This window comes from Sylvia atricapilla, chromosome 4, assembly GCF_009819655.1.
Source record: "Sylvia atricapilla isolate bSylAtr1 chromosome 4, bSylAtr1.pri, whole genome shotgun sequence".
In the NCBI taxonomy this organism is placed as follows: Eukaryota; Metazoa; Chordata; class Aves; order Passeriformes; family Sylviidae; genus Sylvia; species Sylvia atricapilla.
Genome location: NC_089143.1, coordinates 31053677 through 31068182, shown reverse-complemented (window position 1 = coordinate 31068182; position 14506 = coordinate 31053677). Strand labels below are relative to the sequence as shown.

Genomic DNA, 14506 nt, shown 5'->3' with positions numbered 1-14506 from the left:
TCCTTAGGCTCAGAACATCTCATCTTCCCAATCTTGTTACAGACTGAAGGTGTGATGGAAAAGGCACACTGAGGATCATTGGGTTTATGGGATACACAGGATAAAATATCATTTATTTTCCTCTAGAGGAGGAATCCTTCATTGCCACAAGTAATGTCTTGTCACCAGTAAGGCCTTGTGGACTGCACTTGTGATGATTCCATTCCCTCATCTAAATAAAGGAGGTGGAAAGGCAAAATTCTCAACGCTTTCTCAAGGAGTGACTGATAGTCAGGAGATAAAAAAACAGGGGGGAGCTGTTTTTTTAGAGGCATTTTGGTCACTGACACTGCTGTAGTTTATATAATCCCACAAGACACAGAAAATTCAGTTTATCACTGAAGTTTCCCTGAGCAATGTTGCAGTTGTCAGATACCTCACTTTCCCCTTCTTTTCCCAGTACATCAGAATATTTCTGCAGGTTCACTGACAGGGCCAAGTCCCCAGACAAGCTTTGGTAGCTAAATTCCACTTGAACCTTTTTTAACAGTCTCTTTCCCAAGAAGTGCTACTGACATTGTGCTGATAGGTGGGAACTGTACCTTGAGGGAGTTATGGGGGCTACGGTCTTGCCTAGTCTTGAGAAAAATACCCTCTGCTCCTATTTCAATAGATTTGTATGCACTTATAAATAAAATGTGGTTGCCCCTTGGCTTGAGTGTTGCAAACCAGATCATGTATTTTTAAATTCAGGTTTCCTTTCCAGTGTTCTGCTGAGCTGATTGGCTACAGGCCTGAGGAAGCTCCTTTCTAATTGCCATTTGCTTCAGCTCTGCTTTACCCTGGGGATTTCCCTTTCACTCTTGGAGTTTTTTGGTGGTGAGCTGGTTTACCAGCCAACACCTTATCAATGAGAGTGAACTTCCTCTGATGTTGCAAAACAGAGTCTTCAGACAAAACCTGGCAGATTGCTCACATTAAAAAAAAAGTTCTTTTTCCTTTGCCTATGCACAGAGATTTTGGTAAATTTGCATTTAAATGCCTAAATGAAAATGGTCTGGATCTTCAGAGCTGGAGAAAGCTGGAGAAAGGGATCACAAGGATCCTCTGGATGGTTTGACCCTAAAGTTTTGACTCTTCGATAATGTAACAAGAGGCACTAAGTTTTATTTGTTTTCCTATGTGAACATCAAGATTTGTGTGTGTCTCAGCAGAGCTCTTCATTATCTTTGATATTTATATCAATTTTTCCTACATAAACAGTGCATTTCTGGAGGCTGATGGAGAACTACTCCATAATTTCAGTTTAAGCATCAGTTTTCAAGTGTGTATACTTCCCTCAAAATTAATTTCTCCTAAGGGAGTACAAGTTGAAAACCTTGCTAAAAACCTCATTCTCCTCTGATTTTGAGGGGATAAGGACACTTATTCTGTCTAAGCAGTGAGGGAGGAGGAATCCTACAGATCCATCTGCTCTGTGAATGTTCTGCTCTTTGCAGAATTATTCTCTGCAAAGTCCCTTTTGGCTTCCTGCAGAACCTAACAGTACAAAAAATGGATACTGTACAAAAAGGGTTTCTTTGGTCCATGACCCTCTAAAGATTCAGGATGCTGTTCCTCATCCTAAAAATTAGGGAAGCAGCCACAAATAAAGGAATGACAGGGAGCATGGGGTCACTGAAGAGTGTCCAGTGTTTGCTCCGCCTTCCTTACTACCAGTGAGATTTTTCTCCATCCAAGCAGCATCCCAGAACTCCTGAGCAATTTGTGATCCCAAAAATCGAGGTGTGCTTCCAGATGGAAGCCTAAGAGAGTTTGGGGAGTGTTGTGGGTTTCACCTGGTAAAAAGTTGGGCTCTTGTGCAGTGGGCACAGAGAATATGTTTGGAAATAATCCTTGGCACCACGGTAAGAGGCAGACAGAGGGTGATGATCTGAAAGGAGCCTCACAGCACATCCAGGTCCTTGGTGAGCAGGGGGAATGAATGAGAAAAAGAACAGAAGACAAAGGTTTGAGTGACTCATTTATTTATTTGTTTGTTTGACAAAAATGTGGTCAGAGTGGGATAGTTTATTCTTCACATGCAGTGGAATAAACTAATCAAAAAGAAGTCTTTACACTGTTCAAGCCCTCAGCCTGGGTAGCATTTAGATGGGTAAGGAGAAAGGCAAACCTGCTAAAAAAAAAAAAAAAAAAAAAAAAGGCACACAGCTGAAGATGAGCATCTGCAGTTACCAAATTTCCATCTGCTGGGATTTCCCCAGCACCCCACCCATGGCTGGGGGCTGGCCCAGCCACTCTGTTCTCTGAGCCATGAGCTCAGAAGGAACCTGAGCGCCAAAGGTAAGGGGTTTGAAAGGTGGGTTTGAGCCCAAAGTGTGCCAAAGGTAAGGGGTTTGAAAGGTGGGTTTGAGCCCAAAGTGTGCCAAAGGTGAGGGGTTTGAAAGGTGACTTTGAGCCTAGTGCCTTCTGTGGGACTGGCACCAAATCCTGGGCTCAGTTTGTGAGGAGACCTCAAGGGGCTGTGGGTGTTTCCATGCCTGGGTTATTTGTATGGACAACACCAAGTTTTGTGGGAATGCTGCTGCCTCAATATGACCCTGCAGCTCCCACACAGCTGCTCCATGAGCATATGAGAGAAGAGGGTTAGAGAGATGGTTGAACAAAAAAAGCTGGGAATAAATATTCCCAGACATCCTGACCATGCCAGGGTTCCCCTGCTCAGCCTCCACGTTGTTTCTCCCTGGGCAGTTGTGCAAAGTCATCTCTCCTCTTGCTCTGAACCAAGCTGCAGATAGATTTTAGTTTGGATAAATCTTCTTTTTTCCTACAGGTTGAATCATAGGTGAATTTAGGTTGTAAAGCATGTGAGGCTCTGCATGAATTTTTAATTTTTAGATAAAAAAAGCAGCTGGAAATACTTAGTGTTTAAGGAGAAAGGAAGCTTTCAACCAGCAGGAAGCTTTGAGGGCTGACACACTTTAGCTACCAAAGCAGTGGCTCAGAGCACCTGGAAGTGCTCTGCTGATCAAAATTCAGCATCTGGAAAACAAACTCCTGTTGGCAAAAGAGGGGCTGGTAGCTGAGTGCTTTGCCAGTCTCACAGCAGGGCTGCTTTTCTGCATGTGTTGGGAATGGAAGTGCTGTTAGGAACATGCTGGGATACTTCCAAAAAATGCAAGGTGCTGTTTTTCAGGTAAGGAAGGACCACAAGAAGGAGCTTTGCTCATTTGTTAGACCTTCCAGAAGCAGGAAAATGTGTTCTAGTTATTGTTGCTCTCGGTTACAAATGGGACACTGTCTTCTGATCTTTCCTTTTTTTGCAGAACCATCTAGAAATTATTTACCAGAAGCAATTTTGAGGCTTTGTGATTGGGGTTTTTTTTCTCCCCTCTTTTCAAATCTTGCTGACTTACAACCTCTCTAATAGACCAGAGGAAGAACATTATTCTTCTCTTTCCACGATCAAGATTAAATTTAATGCACTTACAAGAAAAGAAAAATGGCTGTTGCTTCCAAATGAAATATGGTTATGTTGTTCTTGGCATCTGGAGTGCATATAAGGGAAAAAAATCTGCTGTTGGATTAATTGTTGTGGTGATGAATGACCTAAAAATGATCTTGTTTTGTCTCAAGAGCTTCCTCAGATCTGCAGATTTTTCATGTGATAGCAGTTTAAAAAATGGATTTGGCTTTGCAGATACACTAAGATCCTTTCAGTCCTGTTTTTCTCATTCTTGGATGTTGGCAGGATTCTTTCTCCTGACTTTCTGGGAATTTGATGAAACAAAATCGGGACCAAATAGTCTTTGTTTTTTATCAAAGGACATCTTTTTTAATATGGATATATTTTCTATGTACTGAATGACCTATTCCTGTCTCTCCCTGTTTTAATTGAACAAATATTTACATTCCAGCTATTTAAGGAAGCAATTACCATATTAATGTCAAAGATTTAGAAATCAATACCAGTGTTCTTTAAAAGATCGATTCTTCTGCTAATGCTAGAGGAATGCCCTGGGATTGTCACTGAAATGTGAAGGACTCCTCTGTTTGTTTTAATCAGCCTCTGGAATCTGATGGAGCCAGAGGCCAGAGCCTTTTGGAAGCTCTTTGTACCAGGTGCTGCACAAGCATAAATTCTTCTGTGGAAGAAACTGCCCTGTAGGGAAACACTTTCCTTCTGTGTGAGCCAGGGAATCTTTTGGATTGGAAAAGGCCTCTGAGATCATCAAGTCCAACCTTCAAAGTTAGTCCAGCCTTCTCTCAGAGAAGAACAAAACCGATTTTAAATTAAAATAATGGCAAGCTGCAAATTTAGGAGCTCCCAGTAAAAACCTGTTCTTATTTGAAACATTTTTCTTAGTAATCTGTCACATTCCCAAACCTTCAATCACCATTTTGATTTGTGAGGATGTGAATTCCACATAACTAGGTATCACCTGATGCTGGGCTTGGAGTTTTCTGGGTCAGCTTTATTGTGTGCTTTAAGACTTTAATATTTATTTCAGGGTAGGCCATGAAGTTTTTTTATTGCAGATAACTCAAAGCCTGAAGCTTTTGTTTAACAAACAACATGTAAAAAAAACCCCTTTTGTTAATACAATCATGCCTTGCCTCCTGTGCCTAAAATACTTAATATAATAATTTATATTCCATGTAGGCACATTTTGCTGGAAGAAAATTTTCATAAGAAAGGGATTTCCCTTGAAAACTTGATTTTCCTTGAAACTTTGACAGGCTGGCTTTTTCTCTCCATCGGTGTAACTCCACTGTTCCTTTTGAGCACTCCCAGTGTCCTGTAGTGGCAGAGCAGAACTGGGGCCAGTAACCAAAACTGTGGACGTTGCATCAAAGTGCAGGGAGGGGCAGGGACTTCCTGTCAGAAGCAGCAGATTCATGCAAATGGGGCAGGCAGGTTGCTATTTAAGAGTGGTTTTCTGCCCTCTGTCAGCTCTGGCAGGAGCCAGCCCTGGTGTGGAAGCCAGCACTGGGTGTGAGATGGTCTCTGCCTCAGAAACTGATTGTGCCATCAAGGGACGACTTAGGTTCACCTTAAAAGCTTCTTATGTGCAAAGAAAGAAGATGCTGCTTCACTTAAAACCTGACTTGGGAAAAAGCAAACTGACCACTTGTCATCTTTTCTGTCCAGGAAGAGGAAAAAAGGAAGGCAAAGGAAGAAGAGGAGAAGAGAGAATATGAAGAGTACCTGAAGCTGAAGGAGAGTTTCGTGGTTGAAGAGGAAGGGGTTGAAGAATCAATGACAGAGGAACAGGTACGTGAGACTGGTTCTGCAGTTCCCCTTCCCTTGTTAGGCTTGCTGCATTCTGTCTGGTATAAAATGAACTTGAAAGTAGAAGTCAGCCAAAGGTTTGTGTTTGTGAAAGCTAAATTGTGTCTGTGGCACAGGTTAACCCTGGAATATTTCTTGGGGAATGCTGCTGTTCTTCATACCAGACTCCTACGGGTCATTTTGGAGTTCTAAAAGAACTTGCTGGAAATGAGTTCTGTCCTCCCTGTGTCTAAGAACTGAAATAAAACTCATTCTGGAATTTAGATAATTTCTCACTGTCAGCAACTCTGCCTTACCCACAGAGACTGAGCCAGTAAAGCTGAATTTGGAGCTTGAAAGTGCCCACAGACCTTGGGGGCAATTACTTGGGTTTGGCTTTATTTTCTACACTGAGAGTGCTGCTGTGAAATCAAATTAAAAACCAAGCTCTTGCCTCAAAAGCCTTCTGATAAGAGAATCCTCAGGACAGACCCACACTGCTGCTTCTGTGGCTGCCTGCAGAGCTGCTGGGGATGGTGGTTGAAAAGTGATACTTGATATAAAATCACAGCAAACCTGAAAAAGTTTTGCTGTTGTGAGAGGCAGAGTTCTTGTTCTGTCTGGTGAAAACCTGTTAGACACAATTTATTTGCTATCACATCCTGGAATTGCTCTTGGGTTGTAGCTGCCAATTTGAGCTGTCCAGTGCATTTCTTGGGAAGGATTTATTTCAGAGCCATGTGTGCATTTGCTCCTCTGCTGAAGCGACTCTGGAATTAAATGGATTTGCTTTAGTGTGACCAAGAGTGGCTTTGAGCACAGCAGATTGTGCCCAGTGTAAAGCACCATTGACTCATTACAGGTTCTCACTATGGACCCCTTCCCATCAAGAAAAATTAATCAGACCAGGATTAGGAAAGTTCTGTCTGGTGATGGGGAACTCTCTTAAGATGCAGTGAACAGCAAAATGCACACCTTTCTTGACAGCTCCTTCAAAAACCTGTACCTGTCCTGTTAGGAGATGAGATTATCCCTAAATATTGACATGTTCCATTTCAAACACCCTTTAAAGCTGCGATGTGTTGATTGTCAATGTTCCTACAGCCTGTCAAGAGAAATTAATCTCCCTCCATGTCAGAGCAGAGAAGGGTGTTCCTCACCTAAAAGAGGAACAGGCAGTTGATGATGCCTGGATCTCAGCCTGAGATAACTTTGTTAGAGGTGGGGAGTTAGAACTTGAATTGCAGGCGATTAAAAAGTCATATTCAGAAATAATAGCAGGAGACAGCAGAAATAAGAAAGAAATTAAGTTGTCACCCTGGCCTCGTGGTGGCTGAAGTACTGAAGCATTTCAGTATCCTTTTAGAAAAGCTGACTCTGCCTTGTTGTTGTTGTTGGGGCTGAAAATCAAGCTCCTGACTCCAGAGCTCATCAGTTAATTACGGCTGATTGATTTCCAGGTTTGCAGAGTAACCTGATCTCCTTTGAACTTCAATGCACACTGTTTGTATTGCCTCTGAAATGGAGCTGCTTACCTTAATGCACTGGATTTCAGGTGCATTAAGTGCCTTGAAATGCTTGAGCCTCCACGGGTTCTGTGCAGCTGTGCTGCACTTGGCCATCTGCAGGTCCTGAGTCACTCTGGGTTTTCCTCTGCACAGAATGTCCTTGGTGTGGGACTTAATGATGCTTAAATTCAGCCAGATGTGGTTATTTCAGGGTATTTATGATGGGAAGAAGGAAAAAATCTATGATAATCTTTCAGGTACTTGAATTGTACCTGAGCCACATTCTGTCTCAGAAAATACCTGTCAGAAATCCCTCGTGAAGATTAAATCTAGATTTTTTTTCCCTCAGTTCAATATCTTGATGTGTGTAGTTAAAACTTAGGAATTATGGAATCTAAACTATTTTATAGTATTTCTACTCCACAAGTTTTTCATGCATTTAATGCTGATGAATTTAAAATAACAACTGTTTTCCTTGCTGTCTCCAGTCTCGCAGCTTTCTTATGGAATTCCTGGAATATGTTAAGGTAAGGTGCCCTGGGTTTTTCTCCTTAGATGGTGTGAGATACCTTTTGTCAAAGAGGGACATCTTTACTTCCTCTTTCATTTATTTAAATATTCAACAAGTAACAAAAGTGATACTTTCAATAAGTGTTATTTACTGAACCAGCACAAGCACATCCACAGTTGCTAAAATAATTTCATTCCAGCTGGGTCCTGGCTTTTGGGGCAGGATGTGGCTCTTGCCCTGTGGTATAAGACAGGCCTGGTAGATCTGCCTCAGAGTTTATGGAAGCAATGTTTGCTGTGGATTGGGATTTGCAACATTCAGGCTTTTTTGTTTGTGAACGTCAGCCACTGATTTAAAAACAGTCTCTCTGTGTGAGTTCAGCAGGAAAGAGAGTTGCTGTACCAGGAGAGTATTTTTGGGCCTCCAACGGTGGCACTGGAAGGCTCAATCCTGATTTTTCTTGTGATTCCTTCACTTTTTTCTATCCATGCAGCTTCCATTGTTGTCCCAATGTTCAGCAGGGCACTTTAAGAAGCAGCTCCCTTGTTTTAACCAGGGTGTGTCAGTCTCCCTTTAATCCCATTGTGTGGCTGGGCATTTAAAACCTGAGCTGTGTTCATGAGGGTTTGTGCCTTTGACCTATGAAGGCAAATGCTCTCCACTATTGCTGTATCAAAGGTCAGAGGCATTTTTCTCCTCTCACTCCAACACTGTCATGCAAATCTTTTTTTTCCTAATGAATCCTTTTCTTCCTTTACTGGAATCTGAATTCTCAGGATGGGTGAAGTGTGTGAAAGGCTTCTCTAGCAAGCAAATCACTTGGATGCTTAGTGAGCTGCTAATCATTTTGTATTCCAAAATCTCACCCTTTGGGCCGGTTCTGCACCGGTCCATTATCCCAGCAAAACCCTGGATTTAGAGCAGATTTATCTCCTGGACTTCGAGATTTGCCTCATGGATAACTCCTTAGAGAGTCCTGTGGAGTAATTTCCAGGCAGTTCTGGACAAGAGCTCAGTGCAAAGCCCTCCAAAGCTCTTCTGGGCTGCTCTCTGCCTCTCTTTTACCTCTGTAGGTAAAAAAAGGAGATTCCAGTGTCCCTAGGGATCTTCCACAAACACTAGGAGGTTTCCAAGGGATGACACAGCCAGGGCAGACCTTACCCATTGCCCCAGGGGTTGTGGTGGATGGACCAGATTAGTCACAAACTCCCAGTTCGGTGTTTCAGCACTAAATTTTGTATCAGTCACTTCATCTTGACGTCAGAGAAATTAAACTTGGGCTGGAAACCGAAGTCTGAATATTTGACACCTGATTTCCTCTGCAGAGCTGAGCTGCAGAACTGGGGCATTGCTTTCTTTCACAAGTTTTAAGTATTTTTCTTTAATCTTGAAAGTGTGCTTAATGTATAGATTATGTATTGCCCTCATCTTCTGTTCTGCTCACAGAAACCATTGACAGGAAGCAGTGCTGAGCTGCTCCTAGCTGTCTGAAAAAATGTATAAATTAAGAGTAATTGGCATTTTTTAAAAAAATTAAATTGAATTTAGTTCCTCTGTTGAATAATTTCTTACTCTGGTATCACTGACTAGAGATAGCTCACCCCACACTTTTATTCTTAAGGGTGTTGGAAGCAAAATGCTGCCTCTTGCTCTGTTTCATCCCTTGCTGGGGACAGCAGCAGCACCACCCCTAAAATGAAATTAATTCAGGAAAATGTGGATGTGTTTTTGTTGCTGAAGGAAACTTAAGCCTGTCTCTAGAACATGATGCATGTGGAGAAGTGTTTTATTCCCTTGGGACCTCATGGTGTGTTGTATTCCAGAGTGTGGGGGGGTGCATCCTAATCCCACCCCACCCCCTCAGGCTCTCATCTCCAGCAAGATCTGTCTTGGAAAGTTTCCACTAAACTTGGTCATTGAGGGGGAATATCTTTAAGCAAAGGTTTAAGTCCTGTTTTTCTTGTTCATGTGGCTTTGCACCAACCCTCCCCCCCCCCCCCCAATCCCTTTAAAAGAAGATGTGACGAATGTTGGCAGTTCCCAGCTCTGAGAACTGAATTCCATGGACTGGTTCCAGTTCCATGTGTTCAGTCCATGGTATTCAGTTCTCTAGCTTGGCTGCATCGAACTTCACAACTACTAAATCTGTTTGTGGCTTTTTGGTCTGATTTTATTAATGAAAGAGATTAATCTATTTCAGCCTCTCTTTATTTCTTCAGTGGCCTCCCAGTATGCTCTCAAGACCAGAAACAAAGGACATTATTGTTTGAAGTATTCAATTTGTTAATGGATATGCAGCTCCTGTGGCTGTACATACATGGATTTTAGGAATGTAGTCCTGAATATTAACTGAGCTTTCCAACAGTTTTGTCTTTTCCGAGCTCCTTACAAACAGTGCATCCTTTTGCAGCTGAACAGATGATTCCTAAAACTTTGGCAGAGAAGAGAGCAGGAACCAAGTAGCTCCAGACAAGCACTGCAGGTGTTTTCTCTGGAGCTACAGGGAAGCACAAAACCAGATGTGAGCAGTGGTGGCTGTGCCCTGACTGAGAAAAGCTGCAGGAAGGATCTGTCAAAAGCAATATGACAATTTGCAGTTCCAACACTGACAATTTTAATAAGGTGTTGGCTTGCTTAGGAAGATTATTATGGCACTAATACACATGACATCAGTAAAACACACTAAAGCACTTAATGCTGCCAGTCTTGCCTGGGTTTTATGTAAGTGCTGATACACACCAGTGATCTTTTTTAAAAGGTGCTTTGAAACATCCCTCAAAGAAGAAAGGGATCTTGATAAAACACACTGGAAATTAAAGGCAGCAGCTAAGAAACTCAGGAGGTGGAGGAACAGAGTCATGGCTGGTCCTTGTGCTCATCCTAGTGTAAGGAGAAGTCCAGGATCAATGCTGGCAGATGTGTTTGAGTCTTGCCCTAAGTGGGTCAGAGCACTCAATCTTTCCACAGAGCTCACTGCTTTAGGTAACTTGAGGGGTTTTCATCAGAGGAAAGTGCTTACTAGGAAAAGTTACTTACAGGCACAGGTTCTGTTTGGTCTGGTTAATGCATTTTTTATTTGAATGGAGAAAAAAAAAAATCTCCCAACTTTCTCATTCATCAGCTTAACTTTTGTTTGTTTCCACAGAAAACAAAGGTTATCCAGCTGGAGGACTTGGCTTCACATCTGGGTTTAAGGACACAGGTAAGCACTGACTTTAGGGATGGAAATACTCATCTTTACTGGGCCCCTGCCTCCCTCTCAAACTAGAGTTCCATGTGCAGTGGGTTCCTTAAAGGAATTTATCTGGTTAAAATCTAAATCATCATTTCCTTCTGCAGTCATATAACAACAAGAAAAAGAGAGAGGTGGAACTGTAGAAACCAGCACTTAAGGTGCAGTAGAACTGCATGCTTGGAGTAACTGTAGAGTAAACCCAGCCATAAATTCAACAAGCTGTTGCTTTGGGTTGGTAGGAGAGGTTTGCTTCTAAAAGGAGCAGGAAAAGATACAAAAAACATGGAATTTTTGATGAGTTCTCCTTTGGAAAAGGACCTTAGTGTGCTTCATGGATCTTCATGGCACTGCACAGCCTTTCCATGGGAAGATTCCTATAACCCCCTGCTCCTTGAAACAGCCAAGTAATGACAATAAAAGTTGCCTTTAAGAGACAGGGAATTTAATTTGAACATTCCAAAATGCCAAAAGGAATCATTCCTCTAAGACCAAAGGGTTGATTGCATCTCTCTGTGTGGGAGTACTGAATTCTTTAACCCTGCGGGGTTTCAGTATAAACCTCCATAGTTTATTTGAACATGTGAAATGTTTTTTGCTTCCCTTTTGATCAGTCTGTTATTCCATTTTCTCTTCTGCACAGGATGCAATTAACAGAATCCAGGACCTGATGGCAGATGGCACCCTGACAGGTGACAGCCAAAGCACAAAGGGGATCTTTCTGAAGCTGGTGAAGAGGTGGTGGTGCAGAAAATGTGGCAGAGAGAGAATTCCAGTGTCATTCCAGTGTCATTCCTGTTTTAAGGATCTAGTAGGACTCTGTAGCTAGATATTTGTATTTTATTTATTTACCCATCTTCTGAAGGCCTTTTGGAGTTGCTGAGCAGCCAGCTGCAAATGGGGCCTTCTGAAATCTGAATTTGAGAGGATCACTGGGATGATTTGGGGTGGTGTCCGAGGCTGGTGGTTAAAGCTAGGACTGGAGTATGGCATGTGGGAGAGGCAAACATCCCAGAGCACTGCAGGATGCTGGAGTCAGTGAAGTGCTTGTTCCCAGCCCTGTTCCCAGCCAGTCCAAATTGAAATGGCAGCAGAGACTGAGCATGAGCAAGGCTGGTTTAGTGCTGGGCAGTCTTGTTCTTTCCAAAGGGAAGGTGCCAGCACAAACATTTACTGACCCGATCTTGTGCTCATGGCTGGAGAACAACTGTCTCAGCAAGTACACGTGGAAACCCTTTCAAATGCCCCAAAAGATCCAGGGATAAGGATTTGTGCTGTCTTCGCTGGCTGTGCTCAAAGCCAGGGAGGCTCTGCCATGGTGTAATTACATAAAAACAGAGTTCTCTTCTCAGTCTGGTTGGAGCAACAGAAATACGGAGACTGAGCTGCATTCCCTTTCAGAGGGGAAGCTGGAAAGGCTGAGCTGGGCCCCACAAGGGCTCTCAGTGCCCTCCTGGAGCCTCCTGCTCTGCTTGAGCTGAGAACATGAGCACCAAAAAAGCAGGATGGGGAAGGAAGGGTCTGGAGAGGAATTCATGTAAGGAGCAGCTGAGGCCACTTGGTTTGGTCAGCCTGGAGAAGAGGCTGAGTAGAGATTCATCAAGTTGTGCATCTTCCTCCTCAGGGGCAGCTCTGATCTCTGCTCTCTGGGACAGGACCCAGGGAAGGGCTGGAGCTGTGTCAGGGGGATTAATGTTGGTTCTAAGGGAAAGGTTTTTCCCCGAGAGGGTGCTGGGCACTGCCCAGGCTCCCGAGGGAATGGGCACAGCCCCAAACCTGCCAGAGCTCCAGGAGAGTTTGGACAACACCCGCAGGGACAGGGTGGGATTGTTGGAGTGTCTGTGCAGGGCCAGGAGCTGGTTCAATGATCCTGGTAAGCCCCTTTCAACTCAGGATATTCTGTGATTCCATGAAAACGAGGTACCTGCAGCAGCTGCTGCGGAGCACCCAGGCAGCTGTTCCCAGTGCACAGAACATGTTCCTTTGAGCAAAACTAGCACTCCCAGAGCCCTGGGCTGCTGGCACAGGAGAAAAACCTGTCTGGCAGCTGAAACATCCCTTCCCAGAGTAGTGAGTGCTGTTGGAAGTGAGGGGAGCCTCAGTGCTGACTGCAGGGTCCTGTGTTTGCCCTGCAGGTGTGATTGATGACAGGGGAAAGTTCATCTACATCACTGCAGAGGAGATGGCAGCTGTGGCCCAGTACATCAAGCAGCGAGGCCGAGTCTCCATCGCTGAGCTGGCCCAGGCCAGCAACTCCCTCATCAACCTCCAGCCTGACAGCAGAGCTGTGGCTCCAACCCTGGCCTGAGAACAGCACTGCAGGGGTTTAACCTCTTAATGAATAAACCACATAATTAAAAGCAAACGAGAACCTCCCTGGTCCACTCGTGGTGCCTGAAGGTAGGATGCTCTTTTGAAGCATCAGCTCCAAACTCAGAAGTTTTGCTTTTCCTTCTGTTAGAACTGGTGTTAAATTGTTTAAGAGACTGGCCAGGAACTCAAACACTGATGCACCTGTAGCCCAGGAGGATCAGTAATTTATCCCTTGGCAGCCAGTCTCATCTTGCTATAAACAAACTTTTTATTGTTTGCAGATTCTGATGTCTCTGTCAAACAGATTTGGGGTTGATTGCATTCAGAATTCTTCTGGCTTGCTCTGCACCATGGAGCTGTTTAACTTTGTGATGGACACAGCCATAAGTCTGTAGGTTTTGGCTGCTGTACTCACATTGGAAGGAAAGAGTAAAAAGAAAATATTCTACATGTGTCTTTGTTCTTGCTGAAATATATCCTGCAACTCTGGAAAGAATGGTTGCTCTGTTAAAAATTCCAGGGGCTATTTCAGGAAACCTTTGCTGTATAAATATGTTTTCCTTGGTTTATGTCATATAAAAAGTTTGCTTGCAGAAAAGGCACATAATTTCCCTATAGCCAAGAGACAGAAACCCCTCCAGGGACGGGCTTACTGGGCTCATTTCTTGTGCAGACCAGTTTTGCTGATACCAAGCAGATCCTGGTGATTCATCCTTTGAAGTCAGAGCCAGCTCAGAGTGTCTGAAGGCCTCAGACCCCCCCACCCCGTGGCCTCTGTTCTGCAGGTTTGGGTTTTTTTAAATAAAAACTTCAGACACTCTGAGTCATGCAATTAATGTTCCAATGATTATTAATGTATTAGTTGTACGGGTCAGTGTATTTCCTGCATAAGAATATTTATTTTTTAAATAATTCATTCATTCTTCTTTCTGAAATCAGCAGAATTTATGTGGATAAACAGTAATTGGAGAGGACAAGAGGTTTTGTCTCTGCCAAGCTTACAGATAACTTGAACAGAATAAAAGCCACCTTATCAGTGGGATGAGACAGCAATAAGACAATGGAAGGAAACATTTCCTTTTAATCTCTCCACTGCTGCTGGATGTGAGAGTGCAGGAGAGTGAAGTTCTACCAGCACCACGTGTTGGTGTGAAAGATCAGCACATCCTGAGTGCTGTACAACCGCAGCCAGCAAAGAGGTTATTTAACCCTTGAGGCTTGTAAAGTCTCTTACTTAGAGATTTCATATTAAATTTTTAAAAAATATTTGGCTTTGCCTTTTTTTTTTTTTTTTTTTTGTCCTGTCTTAAATTACTCCTGTGGTAAAATGAACAATATTGAAAGAATTGCAGAGGTTTGTGTTAGAAATGGGCAGGGACACAGTTGGGATAAGACATAACTGTGAGCTCTGCCAGCAGCTGCTCTGCTCTCCTCACCCTCTCCCACCATTTCCATTCTTTTCACCCAGCTGCATCCTCTCAGCACTCAGGAAAACTCATTTTTCTCTTATTTTGGGGTGCTTTGCTGCATGTGAATTGTGAGGCTGGGGATTTACATGAGCCAGGAGAAAATCATGTAGGTAATAAAATACATTAGTGGCCTTCCAACTCTGCTGAAAACTCCCGTGGAACAAGCTCTGCTCTGCCTTGAAGGAATTTTATGCCCTTCTCTGAGTTTTGTGAGTGGCTGCT

General features: G+C 43.3%; 1 protein-coding gene across 1 annotated transcript in view; it reads left to right on the top strand.

Annotated features, from left to right (window-relative positions):
• Positions 1-14081, top strand: part of DDRGK1 (DDRGK domain containing 1) — a 33492-nt gene extending 19411 nt beyond the window's left edge. The window contains 5 exon segments of the mRNA XM_066317462.1: positions 5132-5254; positions 7248-7286; positions 10416-10472; positions 11146-11194; positions 12638-14081. Coding sequence (XP_066173559.1) covers positions 5132-5254; positions 7248-7286; positions 10416-10472; positions 11146-11194; positions 12638-12810 — 441 coding nt within the window. The 3' untranslated portion in view covers positions 12811-14081.
• The last annotated feature ends 425 nt before the right edge of the window (positions 14082-14506 follow it).